This window comes from Melanostigma gelatinosum (assembly GCF_949748355.1).
Source record: "Melanostigma gelatinosum genome assembly, chromosome: 18".
Classification (NCBI taxonomy): Eukaryota; Metazoa; Chordata; class Actinopteri; order Perciformes; family Zoarcidae; genus Melanostigma; species Melanostigma gelatinosum.
The window spans coordinates 5,487,755-5,502,940 of record NC_136651.1 but is presented as its reverse complement, the minus strand read 5'-3'; the positions used below and the strand labels follow the sequence as shown (position 1 = coordinate 5,502,940).

Sequence of the window (15,186 nt, the reverse complement as noted above, 5' to 3'; positions counted from 1 at the left end):
GCCGTAAAAGATAAACCCAAAAGCTCATCTTGCCAAGGGCGATGATCTTGCCATTGTGATTACGACTGTGGGGATGTGCAGCAGCTGGCACGTAACTTAATGAAATCTCTTGAGTCTTGTCCTTTACTACTGGTTGATGAAGTGTGCACAACTTCTATGTTCACTTTAATTCTGCATTTTGGTAGAAAATGTTTTGATTTAAAATACACACTAGTTGCAAGCAATGCGTGTCCTATACTAAACCGTTCCTGTGTGAAATCAAGCAGAACAGGATTCATTTTAACAAGAATATGCCGATCGTATGTCACATGCTTTTTCATGTACACAAATACAGAACGTTTTTTTAAAGTATCAAAAAGATAACCCGGGATCTGAAAACATGCACATGCACAGTAATATTTCTAAATGTGACGAAATATAAAAAGTCAATACATAAACGTTAAGGGAATTGCACTTTTCTTCTTTCGGTGCTCAAATGATAAAACCAACTGGCCTTGTGTTGTTAAGTAAGAAAAAAGTGAAAAATAAAAGTATTTATAAAAAGTATTTTTATAAAATGTAATATAATACCTCTTCACTGCATACTAAGGCAGTGTGTTGAGTTTCATCGTCGTTGTTTCATTTTCTAATATCCTTTTACAAGTATATTATTACATATTTAGTGTGGTGAGTATAATATTTCAGATACAATGACATTGACCGGTAGATGGCAGCACCACTTTTCACTCGGCCCAGTCTGCCGAAATTAAGGAGACGACGAAGAAGAACGATTCACCGGAAAGAAACCTTTCACCCCTGCCGCTGTGCATGAGGTTGGCGGGCTGCTAGTTGGATGTATTTGTTTAAATTCAGCTGCTCAACTGGTGAACAAAACCTCAGTGTCATATAACTCACTATCACGCGGAATCCTTCCAGTCGGGTAAAGCAACGAGTTGACTTTAAAAACACTTTATTTAACACTTAGCTAGCATTTAGCTCACATGCTAAATAATGAGGCTTCAAAGCTAGCAGTCAGGCTAACTAACCGGCGTTCTTCCACCAGCTTGCTAACATTAGCTGGCACTGGACAGCCGTACATCTCCTTTGTTCACTTGTGATATATCGCCTTACTTGGCTAACGCTGTTGTCTAACTCTGGATTTAAACGGTATCACCTGAAGGTACGTTCACGGTGGTAGCGCAGCCATGCCTCCCATCGCTGGACCCAGCAGCCCCGCAGCTGCACTCGCAGAAGCGCTGGAAAACTCCTCCCGGCTCATCGACAGACACCTGCAGGATGACCGCTGCTTCCCGGACCTCTCGGAGCTGCTCAGCGTCCCCTCGCACAGTGAGTCATGTGGCAGAAGAGAGACGGACTTAACAGTAGCTACCAAACGCGAGGGTTTCTCTGTACACTAGGGATGCCGTGCTCAAGAGTACAAACGATGGGATAGAGTAGGCGGTGGGAAGGTAATTTAGTCCCTGTTGATGCTGTCAACGGTTGTTTACTCACAGATGTAAAAGAACAACACGAGACAGGTTTGAGGGAAAGTACAGTTTGCAAGCTACATCTAAGTATTTTGATGAACACTGTTTGCTCTATGATGGGATATGTCTATATACAAGATAACTATTATGATCGGGATACAACATTTGGTCTGTGGCTAGTGCAGGGCATGGTCAGACTTTAACTCTGTTGTTGATAGATATGCCGTCCTTCTCTGGAGTGTCGGACATGGACTACCCCCTCCAGGGACCAGGTCTACTCAGTGTGCCAAATGTCCCAGAGCTCAGTGCCGTCCGCCGAGTTCCTCTGCCTCCTGAGCTGGTGGAGCAGTTCAGCCGTATCCTTTCACTTATTCAGGAAAAACTAATTAAATTGACTACTTTTATTTGGACCCAGAGGTTTCCATCTCACACAGAGCTAAAAATGTCCACGAGTGATTGCTTTGTTTTGAGTTTCAACTTAACCATTTTCCAGATATGCAATGTAACTGCATGATGGGAGTTTTTCCAGAGATCTGTCGAGCATGGCTTACTATTGACAATGACATCTTCATGTGGAATTATGAAGATGGGTGAGTACCGTTACTTTATATGGCACTGAGTGACGTTAACGATGTGCGTTACATGAAACCAACTGAAGTGCCCACAAGGTGAACTTTAATGTATTGTTAGTATTCCCTGTTAATTGTGATCTTCCGCTGAAGATAAATCCAGAGTGAAGACAATTATTTCCTTTTTGTTTCTCTGATGTTCTTTGCAGAGGAGATGTGGCCTATTTTGATGGCCTCATTGAAACCATTCTGGCAGTGGGCCTCGTAAAACCGAAACAAGGTATGTTTAAACATTTAAACGCGGCATTGGTTAAACATTTTTATTTATCTGAGTAATGTTTTTGTGTTTTTCTTCTCAGGGATCTTACAGCCACACATTCACTACCTCTTAGTGTTGGCCACTTCTGTGGATGTCGTGATCCTTGGGCTGAGCTTCCCCAACAGCCAGGCTGGTGAGTCCTTCCTCTTATCCCAGTGATGCTGCATTTGAGTCATTCCCTGTAGCATGTGATTGTGTAGATGCCACTGAGGAATATTCTAATGACGCTCTTCTGTTTTTCAAATTAATTGAAATTTTGGCCATAAGAGTTTAACCACTTATCCTAACTCCTCTGGGGAATCCTGTAACAAGATAATAAGATCACGCTACAGTACAATCTAACTGCTTAAAAGCTGCAAAAGAATATGCATAACACGGCAGCTTGCAGTTAAATTTGTTGCCACTTACACTCACATATGTACAAGCAAGTGCCAGATATTAATAAGCGAGGCAAATGTGCCAGATAAGGACAGCTGCTGTACCATAACACCATCATATTGTACACACAGTTAAGAAGCAGTACAAAGACATTCATATCTTCATGAACCTACGGTGGTTCATCTGTAATCTTTGTGTGTGTCTCTTTCTTTTGTTGTAGGGTTGAATGACAGCATGTCTGGTGGGATGCAGCTACTGCCAGACCCCCTCTTCTCGATCCCCACAGACAACACCTACATCCTGTCCATCACCTCCACAGACCTGGGACGCATCTTCATGGCGGGAAAGGACGGCTGCCTCTACGAGATCGCTTACCAGGCCGAGGCCGGATGGCTGAGCCAGCGCTGCCGGAAAATCAACCACTCCAAAAGCTCTCTGTCCTTCCTCGTCCCCTCTGTGCTCCAGTTCTCCTTCTCTGAGGACGGTGAGGAGAGGGACGCGGTTCTATGTGGAACGATGACTTTAGTTTAATTCAACTTAACTTTTAAAGTTTGTGGTCCTTGTGCTCCGCAGACCCCATTGTGCAGATTGCTATTGACAACTCCCGCAACACTCTATTCACACGCTCTGAGAAAGGTGTCCTGCAGGTATGACGTTTAGTGAATGTCAAGTCAATATTTCGTGTGTGTGGTGATTGTCGGTGGGCTGAAACGACTCACAATGTGTCTGTTTATTTAGGTGTATGACCTGGGGGCTGATGGTCAAGGTATGAGTCGTGTGGCGACCATGTCGCAGAACACCATCGTTGGGGCTGCTGGAAACATAGCCAGGTATGTCACGGTTTGTTGACCCTCAGCCGTGTTTCTTTCACATCATTCATGAGATCTCTGAACCTCTCCTTCCTCTGCAGGAATATTGATCGTTCCGTCTTCAAACCTGTCGTCCAGATCTCTGTGATCGACAGATCCGAGTCCTCAGATTGTCACCTGCTCGCTGTCACTCATGCAGGTAAACATTCCCGAACACTAGTTTAGATGAGTAAAAACTAGGGGTGTCACGGATCACAAACCTCACGGTTCAGTTCGGATCACGTAGGGCTGGGCGATATGGCCTAAAAAAAATCCGATTCACGATTTAAATCGATTTTTTCCCCCAAATTTTTTTGCAGATGACAGAAGCTGTTGAAAACTATTTTTTATTTTATTTTGTGATGATTTTCCCAAGTAGGTTGATAAAAATAAAGTGCAAACAAAACCTGAACATTGTAGAAAGGTGCCTGTAGTATACAAAAAGTATTTGGTCACTCTTTTGTTTCCCTGAATCATTTAAATATAAAATTAAATTAAACATAACATTAAATGGCATTAAATAGTAGCCTTCCATTGTAAACAACTGTGCAAATGTAACTTTTTACAGTAAGCTTTTCTAACTGAATACACTGATACAAACACAGCATGAAATAAAATGTATGTGACCCTTTAACATTCACATTTTCAAAAGTGCAACATCTGATCTAACATCAACATAACATATTTTGCACAGTAAATAAGTGCATGTAAACAAAATCAAGTGCATTCACAACATAACCAACAGTATTAAACAGTAGTGCATGTTTTTTCTAAATATTTTTGCCAGGAAGACAAGCCTGTCTACTACCTCTGGCTTCAGGCATGCACGGTGGCATGTAACAATGCCCTCCCACACACTGAAAAGCCTCTCAGAGGGGGCACTTGTAGCTGGCACAGAGAGGTATTTCTTTGCTAAAGTACTTAGCCTTGGAAAGTTAAGTTGGTGACGCTTCTACCAGTCAAGTGGATCGGTGTCTGGGTCAACCTGCTGGACCACAGGTCAGTTGTTGCGGAGTAGAATGACATCCCCTCCAGCTCCGCAGAAATCCTTTGGCGTGTACTATTGTACAGCCGAGGCAAGGCAACGTCAGAAAAATGTTTACGGCTTGGTAGCACGTACCTGGGGTCCAAAGCTTTGAGAAGGTGAATAAACCCCGGCTTTTCCACGGTGTATATGGGCACCATATCTTTTGCGATATACATCGCGACTGCATCCGTGATGGCTTTCCACCGGGCACTCTTCTTCTCATGCGGAGTACAGTTGGTGAATGTCTCCAAAATGCTGGGTTGTTGTTGTGAGGTGGCGGCGGCGGCGGCGGCGGCGCTTGTGCTCCCGCGGTCCTGCTCCCTCCTCAGGGCAACAACACTTCTCCCACTCGGCGGCATGCCTCTGTTTGAGGTGCTGCATTAAATTTGTTGTGCTGCTTGATTTTGTAGCAATAGCTTTTAGACAGACCTTACATCGTGGTGCTGTTTGTTCTGTGTCAGATGACACAAACCCGAACCATTTCCAGACTACCGAAGACACATTCTTCCCTCTCTTATGAACGAGAGCTTCACTGCTGGCCGCCATTGTTTTCGTTTGTAAACAATGCGCGCGCACTCTACTACGGGAGCCCAACGGGGGGGAGGGGTGGGGGCGATTTTCTCAATTTTCAATAAAACACATCGCCTTAAAGCACACATTCGAATTAATCGATTAAATCGATTTATCGCCCAGCCCTAGGATCACGGTTCAGGAGTCACGGTTCGGATCATTTTTCGGATCAACAAAGAAAAGGGGAGGAGACAAATATAACTTTGCTTTCCATTTATTAATTAAAGAACTTCAAGAACACTTAAAGCAAAGAACTTTGGGCTATAGTCTTACATGAAAACAAAAATATTGAAGATGTCCAATTTGAAACAAAATTAAATAAATAAATAAAAATAATACATTCAAAAATTCTGTTAAGTTTAAGTGCAACATGAGGTATGTTGATATCCTCGTCCTTTCATCAATATTGAAAGAAAGAAAGAGCCAGTGAGCTTCCACTGTTTACACTGAACTGCTCAGCAACAACTTGGGCCTGTGTTTACTTCCTGTCAGGTCATTCAAATACACAATAATGTTTACCATTACTGTGACATTATTTTCAAAAAGATGAGAATATCTCCATTGTCTGGGGAGAGGGTCGACCTTTCTGTGGTGATATTATTATTGGGCCTGTCCAGCTTCACTCTGATACTTCTGTCAGCACCTGCCCCAGGTGTGTGTGTGAGAGACTCTCACAGAGGGGGCGTGTCTACAGCACCTGCCCCAGGTGTGTGTCTGTGTGACTCTCTCAGAGGGGGCGTGTCTACAGCACCGGACTAAGAATCACTCCGCCGTGGTGAAAGCAGTCTCTACAGTCTTTTCCTTCTCATAGAGGCCTGGAACAGCTTCACACTGAAGTGGGTGCGTGAGTGGACGTCGTAGTGTGGCTCAAGCATTTTAACCAGATTTAGAAATCCTTTGTTTTCTACACCGGAGTGTCCCCCGTCGCTGACATGCCCGATGTTTTGACGTTGTCGTGTGTCTTTCTCTTTAAATAACGCCTACATACCGTAACGGTTTCGTCCACCACCCTCATCCGTCATTATACGTTACAGGGAAGACAAAATGTTCCCAAACTTGCGACTTAAATGACGCCGCGGCTTCTGACGTTCCTCCGCTCGCCATGACGTCACCGTTAAATGCTTCTAAGCTGCTCCGTTCACGTGAACACACTACTGCTTTATATCTGTTCACTGACACTCTGCATTGATATTCGGGGACTTGTTACTTGAAAAGGAACAGCAACAGTAGAACTTTACACACTATGATGATTACACTGTAAAAAAAAAAAAAAAAATACTCGATTGATCCGCGTTTCACAAGTGATCCGAACCGTGAGGGGTGATCCGAACCGTGAGGGGTGAGACCACTAGTAAAAACAGTAGGAAACATGTGCAGTAATATGAAATGTTTATCCTTCATGTGTGCCTGCATATATTTTCTGTTTCTGTAGGTGTGCGTCTCTACTTCAGCACCACACCGTTTGCCCTTCTACACCAGAGGCATGTGGCAGTTCGACCTAGCCTGCTAGCATTGGTCCATGTCCGTCTGCCACCGGGCTTTTCTGCATCCTCTACCCTGCAGAAACCTGCAAAGGTCCATAAGGCACTACACAGCAAAGGTGAACCTTTTGTGTCTGCTTTCCATCGGTTTATCAGAAAGACCCAATGGGAGTCAAAACTCAACCTTGTTTTTGTTGACCACTTTGTCTTTTCTTTGTTTAAATGTTCAGGCATTCTGTTAATGGCTGCTTCTGAGACAGAGGACAGTGACATTCTGTGGTGCATCAATCATGATTCCTTCCCCTTCAAGAAACCCTTGATGGAGACTCAGGTTGGCACATAAGAAACTCTTACTACCATTTGTTGCTTCTCTGTATTGCTGATTACGGTACATATACAAGTGCTTTTGTGCACTGCTTAAAAAAACCATGCCTCTCTTTCTCCTGTCCTCTATTGCAGATGATGTCTAATGTAGATGGACACTCTTGGGCTCTTTGTGCCATTAGTGAGGAGAGACCATCCAAGATATTTACTCCTCTGAACAAGGAACAGATCCCCATCACGGATTCCCCTGTGGTGGTCCAACAGCACAATATCGCTCCGCAGAAGTTTGTCCTTCTCTCTGCAAAGGTGAAACCTGCCGTCATGACTCGCCATGCTGCCCACATGCTTGATGTTGTCATATTGGGACCAAAACAATGTCTCAATCACGTATACTAAGAGTAGCCTCCTTGCTGTCCTGTAGGGGAGTCATATCTTCCAAAAGCTGCGGCCGGTGGACCAGCTCCGTCACCTCCTGGTGAGCTGTGCCGGAGGAGAAAATGAAGAGATGGAACGTTTCTTCAAGCTGCACAGGGTACGAAGCTAAACTATTAAATGTGTGATGTTTAAAATATATATATATATATATATATATATATATATATATATATATATATATATATATATATATATATATATATATATATATATATATATATATATCGTGTGTATTTGAGTTGTTGATCTGTTCCATACAGGAGGAGCAGGCTTGTGCCACAGCACTGATCCTGGCTTGTTCCAGCGCGGCTTGTGACAGAGAGGTTTCACAGTGGGCCACCAGAGCCTTCTTCAGGTCAGATTATGTTGTTCACACTCGCTCAGATTTACACTCGCTCATACTGCACACGAACTAAACGCAGCTCATTTTTGTTGTTGTGATCAGATACGGAGGAGAAGCACAGATGAGATTCCCGGCTGCCATGACTTCTCCCAGTACTGTTGGACCTGTGATGAGCTCTCCAGTACCAGGTGAATCAATAGTAAACATTAACCTGTGGAAAACGTATAGATAAAGACCGAATATATCAGCCTAAAGTCTTGTGACATTGTGCAAAGCCTTTTCATTTGAATCATGAAAAAATAGATATTTGAAGAGTTAGAACCTCTGTTTTTTTTTTAAGAACAAATATTCTCAGTCAGAACTTGATAGCCGTAGTAAACGTTTTACTCTTCCCCAGGCATCATGCCCCCAGCTTTTGCCACACCTTTTGCACCAATGCACTCTGGCTCCGCCCCCATCACGCCCATGTCAGCTGGCCCAGAGGTTATTTTCTCAGGGAAACACAACGGCATCTGTGTCTACTTTGCTCGCATTCTTGGGTGAGTAAATCGTTTCATCAGCCGTCACGTTGTCTTATATATGTGTCTCTTTAGTCGGCGGTGTGGATGCTGACGTGTGACGGTGGTGTTAATTCTGATCAACATGTCTTCCTCCCCTGCTCTCTGCTGACCACACACTAACAGAAACATTTGGGATGGCAGTCTTGCTGTTGAGAAAACTATAAGCAAAGGAAATCAGACCGCCAGCATTGTAAGTATCCGTTCGATAGTGATTATGTACGTTTTTAGAATGATTCGTTGACACGGTCTGTCGTCTCCACAGTTGGAAAGCAGCATTGGTTCTTTTGAGCTGGAGTCGGTGCTCATGGAGCTCTGCGGTTTGCGGGAGTTTCTTGATAAAAACTCTCAGTTCAGTCCGTCTGCTCTTGGCGCTGCGAGGTGAGAGCTCCTTTGATGCCTTCACAGATTCTGTTAGTTCTCTAACATTTTTCTCGCTGTAAGAGCCATTAAGTGCCATTTAGAAGTTAGTTCCTGGAACAGGTGGCTGCAAACCCCCCCCCCCCCCCCCCTGAATAACATCTGTTCTGCTCCCTGTTAGTTTCAGCTCCCCTGCCAACCTGCAGCAAAGGCTGCTGGGATTTATGCGTCCTGACGGCACCAGCTCTCAGCAGGTCCAGCAGGAGCTCCAGAGGAAATATCACAGTGAGTTATGAGTGCAGGTTTATATATTAAACCATTGTCGTGAGAATTGATACCCCAAATATCAACGGTATTACTAATCAAGTAAATGTGGAACTTTGTACCAACAGAAGAGGAGAAAGTGACGTCTTCATTCCTTCAACCTCCTGTAGCTCTTGTCCCCTTTGTGTTTCCGTCTCTGTTAACAGCCAAGGCTCAGGTCTATGAGAAGGTGTCCCTGCAGGGCATCCAGCAGCTAGTGCATCGCTCCTATCAGACTCTGGCCCTCCTGAAGCTCCTCTGTGATCATCAGTTCAGCGTCATTATGTGTGAGCTGCCAAAGGTACACGTGTGCATAAACACCTCTGCTGTAGACACCTGCAGGTGCTCATACATCCCCGCTGCAGTACTCCTCCACATGTCTTCCTAAACTGCAATACCTTTTTGTTTTCAGCCATAAACCCTTTTTTAAACCCTATTTAGCTCATTGCTCACTTTTCTTCTGTGTTTTTAGGAGTTTCAAGAGCAGATGAAGGGAGTGAGCTTTAAGGATGTAGTGATCCGGGGAAAGGAGCTGTCTGGAGCGCTCGTCACAGCCCTCATTAACGTCTACATCAAAGATAACACCTCCGTGGAAGCCATCAGCAATCACCTGCGCGACATCTGTCCCCTGCTGTACAGCAGCGATGACAGCGTTTGCTCCAAGGTACAAACATATGGTGTTTTTCTGAATTATCTTAAGATCTTAAAAAGGCACGAGATATCGATGAATGTGTCGGCCTTTTAGCACAGCTTCGGGGTTCTGCGATTATCGTTTTATTGATGTCTCGGTGCTTTTCAAATTTCTTTTGCGATCTTCAGGATAATTTTAGCGGCATCAAAGTCATTAAAGGGTATCGATTTACCCGACATTGATCCATGTGTCGTGATACTGAATTTGTTGCTTTTGTCTCGCACTCAGGCTAATGAGCTGCTGCAGAGCTCTAAGCAGATTCAGAGCAAAGCGGACAAAGAGCGAACTCTGAGGGAGTCTCTGCGGCTCTACCAGCAGATCAGCCAACACACGGACCTGCCGCTGGTCTGCTCTCAGTACAGACAAGGTGGGGACACACAAGACGTACTTTGTGTACTTGTGTTCTATAATACTACTTATTTTTTGACACGAATGCTATTGCGTTGTCTCAGTGCGTTTCTACGAGGGAGTCCTGGAGCTGTGCCTCACAGCAGCAGACAAGAAGGATCCACAGAGACTGGGGCCCCACTTCTACAAGAACGGAGAGCCCGAGGAGGACGGAGTGGGCCAGCAGGCCTTCCATGAAAGGTAACGCAAAGGCAGAAGTGGCGTCATTGATTGGCCATTTCAGACGATTGTCACAACGTTTCTCACCCCCTCCTCTGTCTGCTCCAGGCTTTCGTGTTATAAGTGCATCACGGACACCATGCAGGAGCTGGTGAACCAGAGCAAAGCCGCCCCGCAGTCCCCCAGCGTCCCGAAGCAGCCCGGGCCTCCCGTCATGACCTCTGACCCCAACATGCTCAGCAACGAAGAAGCTACAGCTCATGTGAGTGAGAAGCTGACAGTCGATGCTTATTGTTTTGCCAGAGCAGTGCAGATGATCTGGATTATTCATGAAAATATGTTGTTCCGTTGTAGTTTGAGCAGATTCTGGGTCTGGCTCAGAGGTCTCAGGACGAGCTGTTTCACATCGCTCTGTACAACTGGCTGATTCAGGCCGACCTCACTGACAAGTTACTGGAGGTACAGTATCTGTCCATGTCTGTTCTTTTTTTTCTTTTTTACGTGAAATTGCATCGTAAAGGAACAATATGTCACACGGATGGTTATTGTATGAAATGGGTACTTAAGGCCAAATTCAAAATTTTGGAGAGAGATTTGAAGATCACACCGGTCTCCAGGTTGATGACACTGAACCGAAAAGAGCGAAAGTCACAACATTTAATAAATGGTATTAAACAACAGTGGGTCGTCGGTGACTCCAATGATGGCAGTTAGCATGACGCTGTTAGCCAGCGCTAGTCGGGATCACTTCACCAGCTGTGATTTTTAATGCAGTGCATGTTGTGTATCCAGGCTTTTCTTTCACCCAGACCTTTTTAAATGAGCACATCATCCAGATGTTATTGCCCCACGAGGAGGAGTTGTTGTCCTGATGATTTGAGACACTTCACAGGTGTTTGTGTAATTACACGCCATATGTCTTGATAGCAGTCCTTTTTATTTGGTGTCCAGGTGAATTCTCTGTACCTGGAGGAACACCTGATGCACATGATCAAGCAGGACCAGAGCAAGGTGCACAACATGGACCTGTTGTGGCGCTACTACGAGAAGAACCGCAACTTTGGCAAGGCGGCTCATGTACTGGCCCGTCTCGCTGACATGCACAGGTTTGGACACGGAGACCCCGGTCACCACACATACAGCATATGCACTCCATGGACTCTTTCCAATTCTTATTTAAATGCTCTCTTGTTTCTGCAGCACTGAGATCTCATTGAAGCTGCGTTTGGAGTACATCGCGAGAGCCATCCTGTCTGCGAAGAGTTCCTCGTGCATCTCGGCTCAGGCCTCCGATGGAGAGTTCCTTCACGAGCTGGAAGAAAAGATGGAGGTACGTCTGTGTTTGTGATCACGGTTTGAGTAATCCACGAGGGATACGGCGTTGTAACCACTCGGTTTCTGTGTTTGGTTCCTTTTCTTCAGCTGGTGCGTATCCAAGTACAGATCCAGGACACCCTGATCAGACAGTACTCCCATCATCCCTCCGTGAAAAATGTTATCGCTCAGTTGGATTCAGAGCTCATGGACATCACAAAGGTAACGCGCAGCAGAACAGAACAATAGGGAGTCGGGGATTGTAAAGAATCTCTCATTAACGTTTCTAAATGCTGAGCATATGTTCTCTGCTGCAGCTCTACGGGGAGTTCGCCGACCATTTCAAGTTGTCCGAGTGCAAGCTGGCCATCATTCACTGTGCGGGACACTCCGACCCAATCCTGGTGCACTCACTGTGGCAAGAGATCATGGAAAAAGGCGAGTGGTCACCACCAAACCTTTTTTTTAACAATACACTTCCTGTGCCATGTATGACGTTTTAATGATTGTTTTGTCTGGTCTAGAGCTGGGAGACAGCGTCGCTATGAGTCCGGCAGACAGGATGAGGTCTCTCAGTTTGAAGCTGGTGTCACTGGGAAAGAGTTACGCCGGAACACCGAGATATTTCCCTCTGGGTGAGCGTTCGTACTTTCCTGTAATCATGCTCAGTTTTCCTCTCATCAGAACTTTCCACCTTGCAGTTTACTAATTTGTTACCAGTAACATAATTTGACTTCCCCGTTGCATCATTTATGTTGTCATGCCTCGGCGGTACAGGCCTGCAGGGTCACGCTGGTGCTCTCGGTGATTGCTTAATTATCCTCCCATTACAAGCAGCCTGTTCAAACCTGTTCTTCTCTGTGGAGACAATGATTCATTTCAAATGCATGCATGCACAGAATCAATTATGTCCCCCCCAGTGATGTACAAAGTGCTGAGTATGCAATGCTAACAAGTGCCGATACGTCCTTTTTGGTTGCAGAGTTCCTCGTAAAGTTTCTGGAGCAGGAGGTGTGTCGACTCCACTGGGACGTGGGCTTCGTCACCTCCACTATGCAGGAGATCGGAGTGCAGCTGCCACGTCTTCTGGAGGTTTATGACCAACTCTTCAAAACTCGGGTACATGCTTCAGATTCATCATATTTCAATGCATCACTTTTTTGCCCTTGGATTGAGGATTGAATTGCCTCTTTGCTTAATCCACCGATCTGCCTCATCCCCTCTTGCCTGTAGGACCCCTGTTGGCAGCGGCTGAAGAAGCCGCTCCACCTGGTGGAGTGCATCCACGTGCTTCTGTCCGGATACGTGGACGATCCCAGCAGAGTACCAACCTATGACAGGTGAGCACAGTCTGAGGAGCTGCTCCACTTCTGGCCTGTAGTGGGCGCTGTGGTTTTTACAGGGACGTTAGCATGAGGCCTGCTTCACAAACGGTTTGTTTGATGAACGCAGAACATTTTGGATAGCAGTATCTCCGGTGAGAGCAGCACAATGATTACCATTGGGGAAAAAACGTCTCATCTTGATCACACACAGGCGTTTTTTTTTTTTTTTGCAGTTGCTAGGCAACACATCATGTCTGTGTGTGTGCTACCAGCAGCAGACGAGCGGATATAAAACCTTACTGTGAACTCCAAATGCCCACTGTCTAAGATTGATGCTTATTGTTTGCGTCAGAACTACTTTTCGGAGGGTTTTATGTGAAGGAAAGGTTCACATTTTACTTCAAGTCTTTCTTAAAACGATGCTCGCATTGGTCATTTAAATGTTAATTAGTCGCTGTAATTCCTCCTGTCAATACTAGCAATGTAACAGTAACAGATGGATAGTGGATTCCTCCCAAAGTGTCTTTCAGTTCAACACTGTCTGGGGAAATACAAAGAGGGAAATAATAGAACTTCACTGTGTGGTTTGACTAACTCAGACTCCGGACTTCCTCATATTAGCTTCAGCAAGGTGCATGTTGTGTTACTGAACCTGTCAACATCTGCAACAAACCCACAGTGGACTTGGTCTAACCGCGAGTTTTCCCTCCCGTCTCAGACGCCGGTTCACCAACGTGTGTCTGGACGACATCTGTGGATACCTCGTGGAGCTGCAGTCCCTGAGCCCAAACGCGGCCCTTCAACAAACCATCGGCAACTTCAAGTCGCTGCAGGCGAAGCTGGAGAAGCTCCACTGAACTCTCCTCATGACGTTTATTCACAGGACGAGCAACAGCTGACGTCTGGACCTGGCCACTTGTTGGCCTGAATCAAGCTGCTGATTTAAAAGTGTGATTACACGACAACACGACGCTTGTGTTCCACAGTGGAGTTTGCCTCTTTCTCTCTTCAGTCTGATGTGTTGCAGCGAGCAGACGACGGTAATGTAAGACAGAAGAGACAAGTTTTATAACTTATTTAATACATTTTGTTATGAATCTAAACATGCTGAAATACAACGTTGGTTATTTGCATTGTGTGCAAATGGCTTTGTCTGAAAGATGGACATCTAAAAATGACAAAATATTTTCAGTTCCTTGTGTTGATAAAAACATGAAATCACTGAATTTTAAAGGTGAGTTTTCATATATTGAAAATGCACTCATGGACGATTGATTTTGGATATTTTCGTTTGGATCCGCTTGCTAAATATATCCGACTAAAGCCTTTTGAATCATTTTGACTGTTCCGCGTTAGCTTCCAAACAGACAGTTGGGGTTTGGATGTTGTAATTATGTACATAATTTGGCCACAATGTTGTCTCTTCTGCCAAAGGTCATGCACACACCGAAACATTTTTCTTTTCATGTTTATTATTTAGAGTGAGCATTTTTTGTCTTCTCGGCCGATGCGTTTAACAGCGATTTTGTGATTGTTTTGAATGCAGAACACATTTCTAACACGGTGCAGTTCACAGTGCTATGCTGCAAAAAATCATAAAACATTTTAATGAAGAAATAAAACTTGTTATTGATCTTGTGTATGAGGATGTTTTTGAAAACTTTATACAGAAACGAGTTGCCTGTAAACCAACAAACTTGTGTATTAACTTGCCTTGAGTTCTGGTGTTACACTGCAGAGGGACTTAATGTCTTCACCGTTTGTGTTTACATAATTAATTGAAACACACATAGGGTTTCTAACTGTCATCACCAACAGGAATTGCTGCAGTAATTGCTGATGGGTTTTTTTCCTCCAATTTGCCGTGCACTCTAGTGCACAATTATGCAAAATTTATAGCCTTATGAAAAATAAAATATTTTTTACTTTATGCTGGATTGATTTGTCTCTTAATGACAGTGAGTCAGTGCATTTATACCATACATAACGTTTAGCAGATAAGACTAATAACACAATACAGTCCCACCGCGTCACTCTGTTGTAGCTCACTTTAAATGTTTAAAATCTTTAGTGTGAGCAGCAATATTATATTTTTACCTTCTGTGACAATTTATGTTATTCAGAAATATGATTATATTACATAGCTTTTCAAAATAAAGGTACAAGGTGTTCCATTGTTGTGAGGTAAAAAGACTGAACAAGTGACAAAAAAAAGATTCTATTTATATATTTTACGAGGATGTATTGAAGCCCATCAAATTGTCCTAAACGTTATGTTTTAAGATGTCTAACAAACAGTCCAAACCCCC

The 15,186-nt window shown here is 44.3% G+C and overlaps 1 protein-coding gene across 2 annotated transcripts; it reads left to right on the top strand.

The window, feature by feature from the left end:
* Positions 1-785: 785 nt before the first annotated feature.
* nup155 (nucleoporin 155) lies at positions 786-14,510 on the top strand. Of its 2 annotated transcripts, none has more exons than XM_079290011.1 (34): positions 786-919; positions 1,160-1,326; positions 1,685-1,822; positions 1,960-2,056; positions 2,245-2,315; positions 2,395-2,487; positions 2,953-3,216; positions 3,306-3,379; positions 3,471-3,562; positions 3,643-3,740; positions 6,610-6,777; positions 6,889-6,989; positions 7,118-7,288; positions 7,404-7,514; positions 7,678-7,772; positions 7,863-7,948; positions 8,158-8,299; positions 8,444-8,510; positions 8,583-8,698; positions 8,859-8,962; positions 9,148-9,281; positions 9,453-9,644; positions 9,900-10,038; positions 10,124-10,259; positions 10,347-10,500; positions 10,593-10,697; positions 11,190-11,344; positions 11,439-11,568; positions 11,661-11,774; positions 11,870-11,990; positions 12,077-12,187; positions 12,535-12,671; positions 12,786-12,892; positions 13,596-14,510. In XM_079290011.1, exons 2-34 carry the CDS (start codon positions 1,185-1,187, stop codon positions 13,732-13,734), a joined length of 4,104 nt encoding a protein of 1,367 aa, XP_079146137.1. In that variant the 5' UTR covers positions 786-919; positions 1,160-1,184; the 3' UTR covers positions 13,735-14,510. The 2 variants fall into 2 exon arrangements, with proteins under 2 accessions (XP_079146137.1, XP_079146136.1); XM_079290010.1 differs by having other exon boundaries at positions 9,070-9,281.
* Positions 14,511-15,186: the final 676 nt, after the last annotated feature.

Coding starts and splice junctions, on each gene's coding strand:
- nup155 (XM_079290010.1), top strand. CDS start 1,185: ATGCCTCCCATCGCTGGACCCAGCAGCCCCGCAGCTGCACTCGCAGAA. Junction 2,316..2,394: donor CCTCGTAAAACCGAAACAAG/GTATGTTTAAAC, acceptor TTTTCTTCTCAG/GGATCTTACAGCCACACATT. Junction 6,778..6,888: donor TAAGGCACTACACAGCAAAG/GTGAACCTTTTG, acceptor TTAAATGTTCAG/GCATTCTGTTAATGGCTGCT.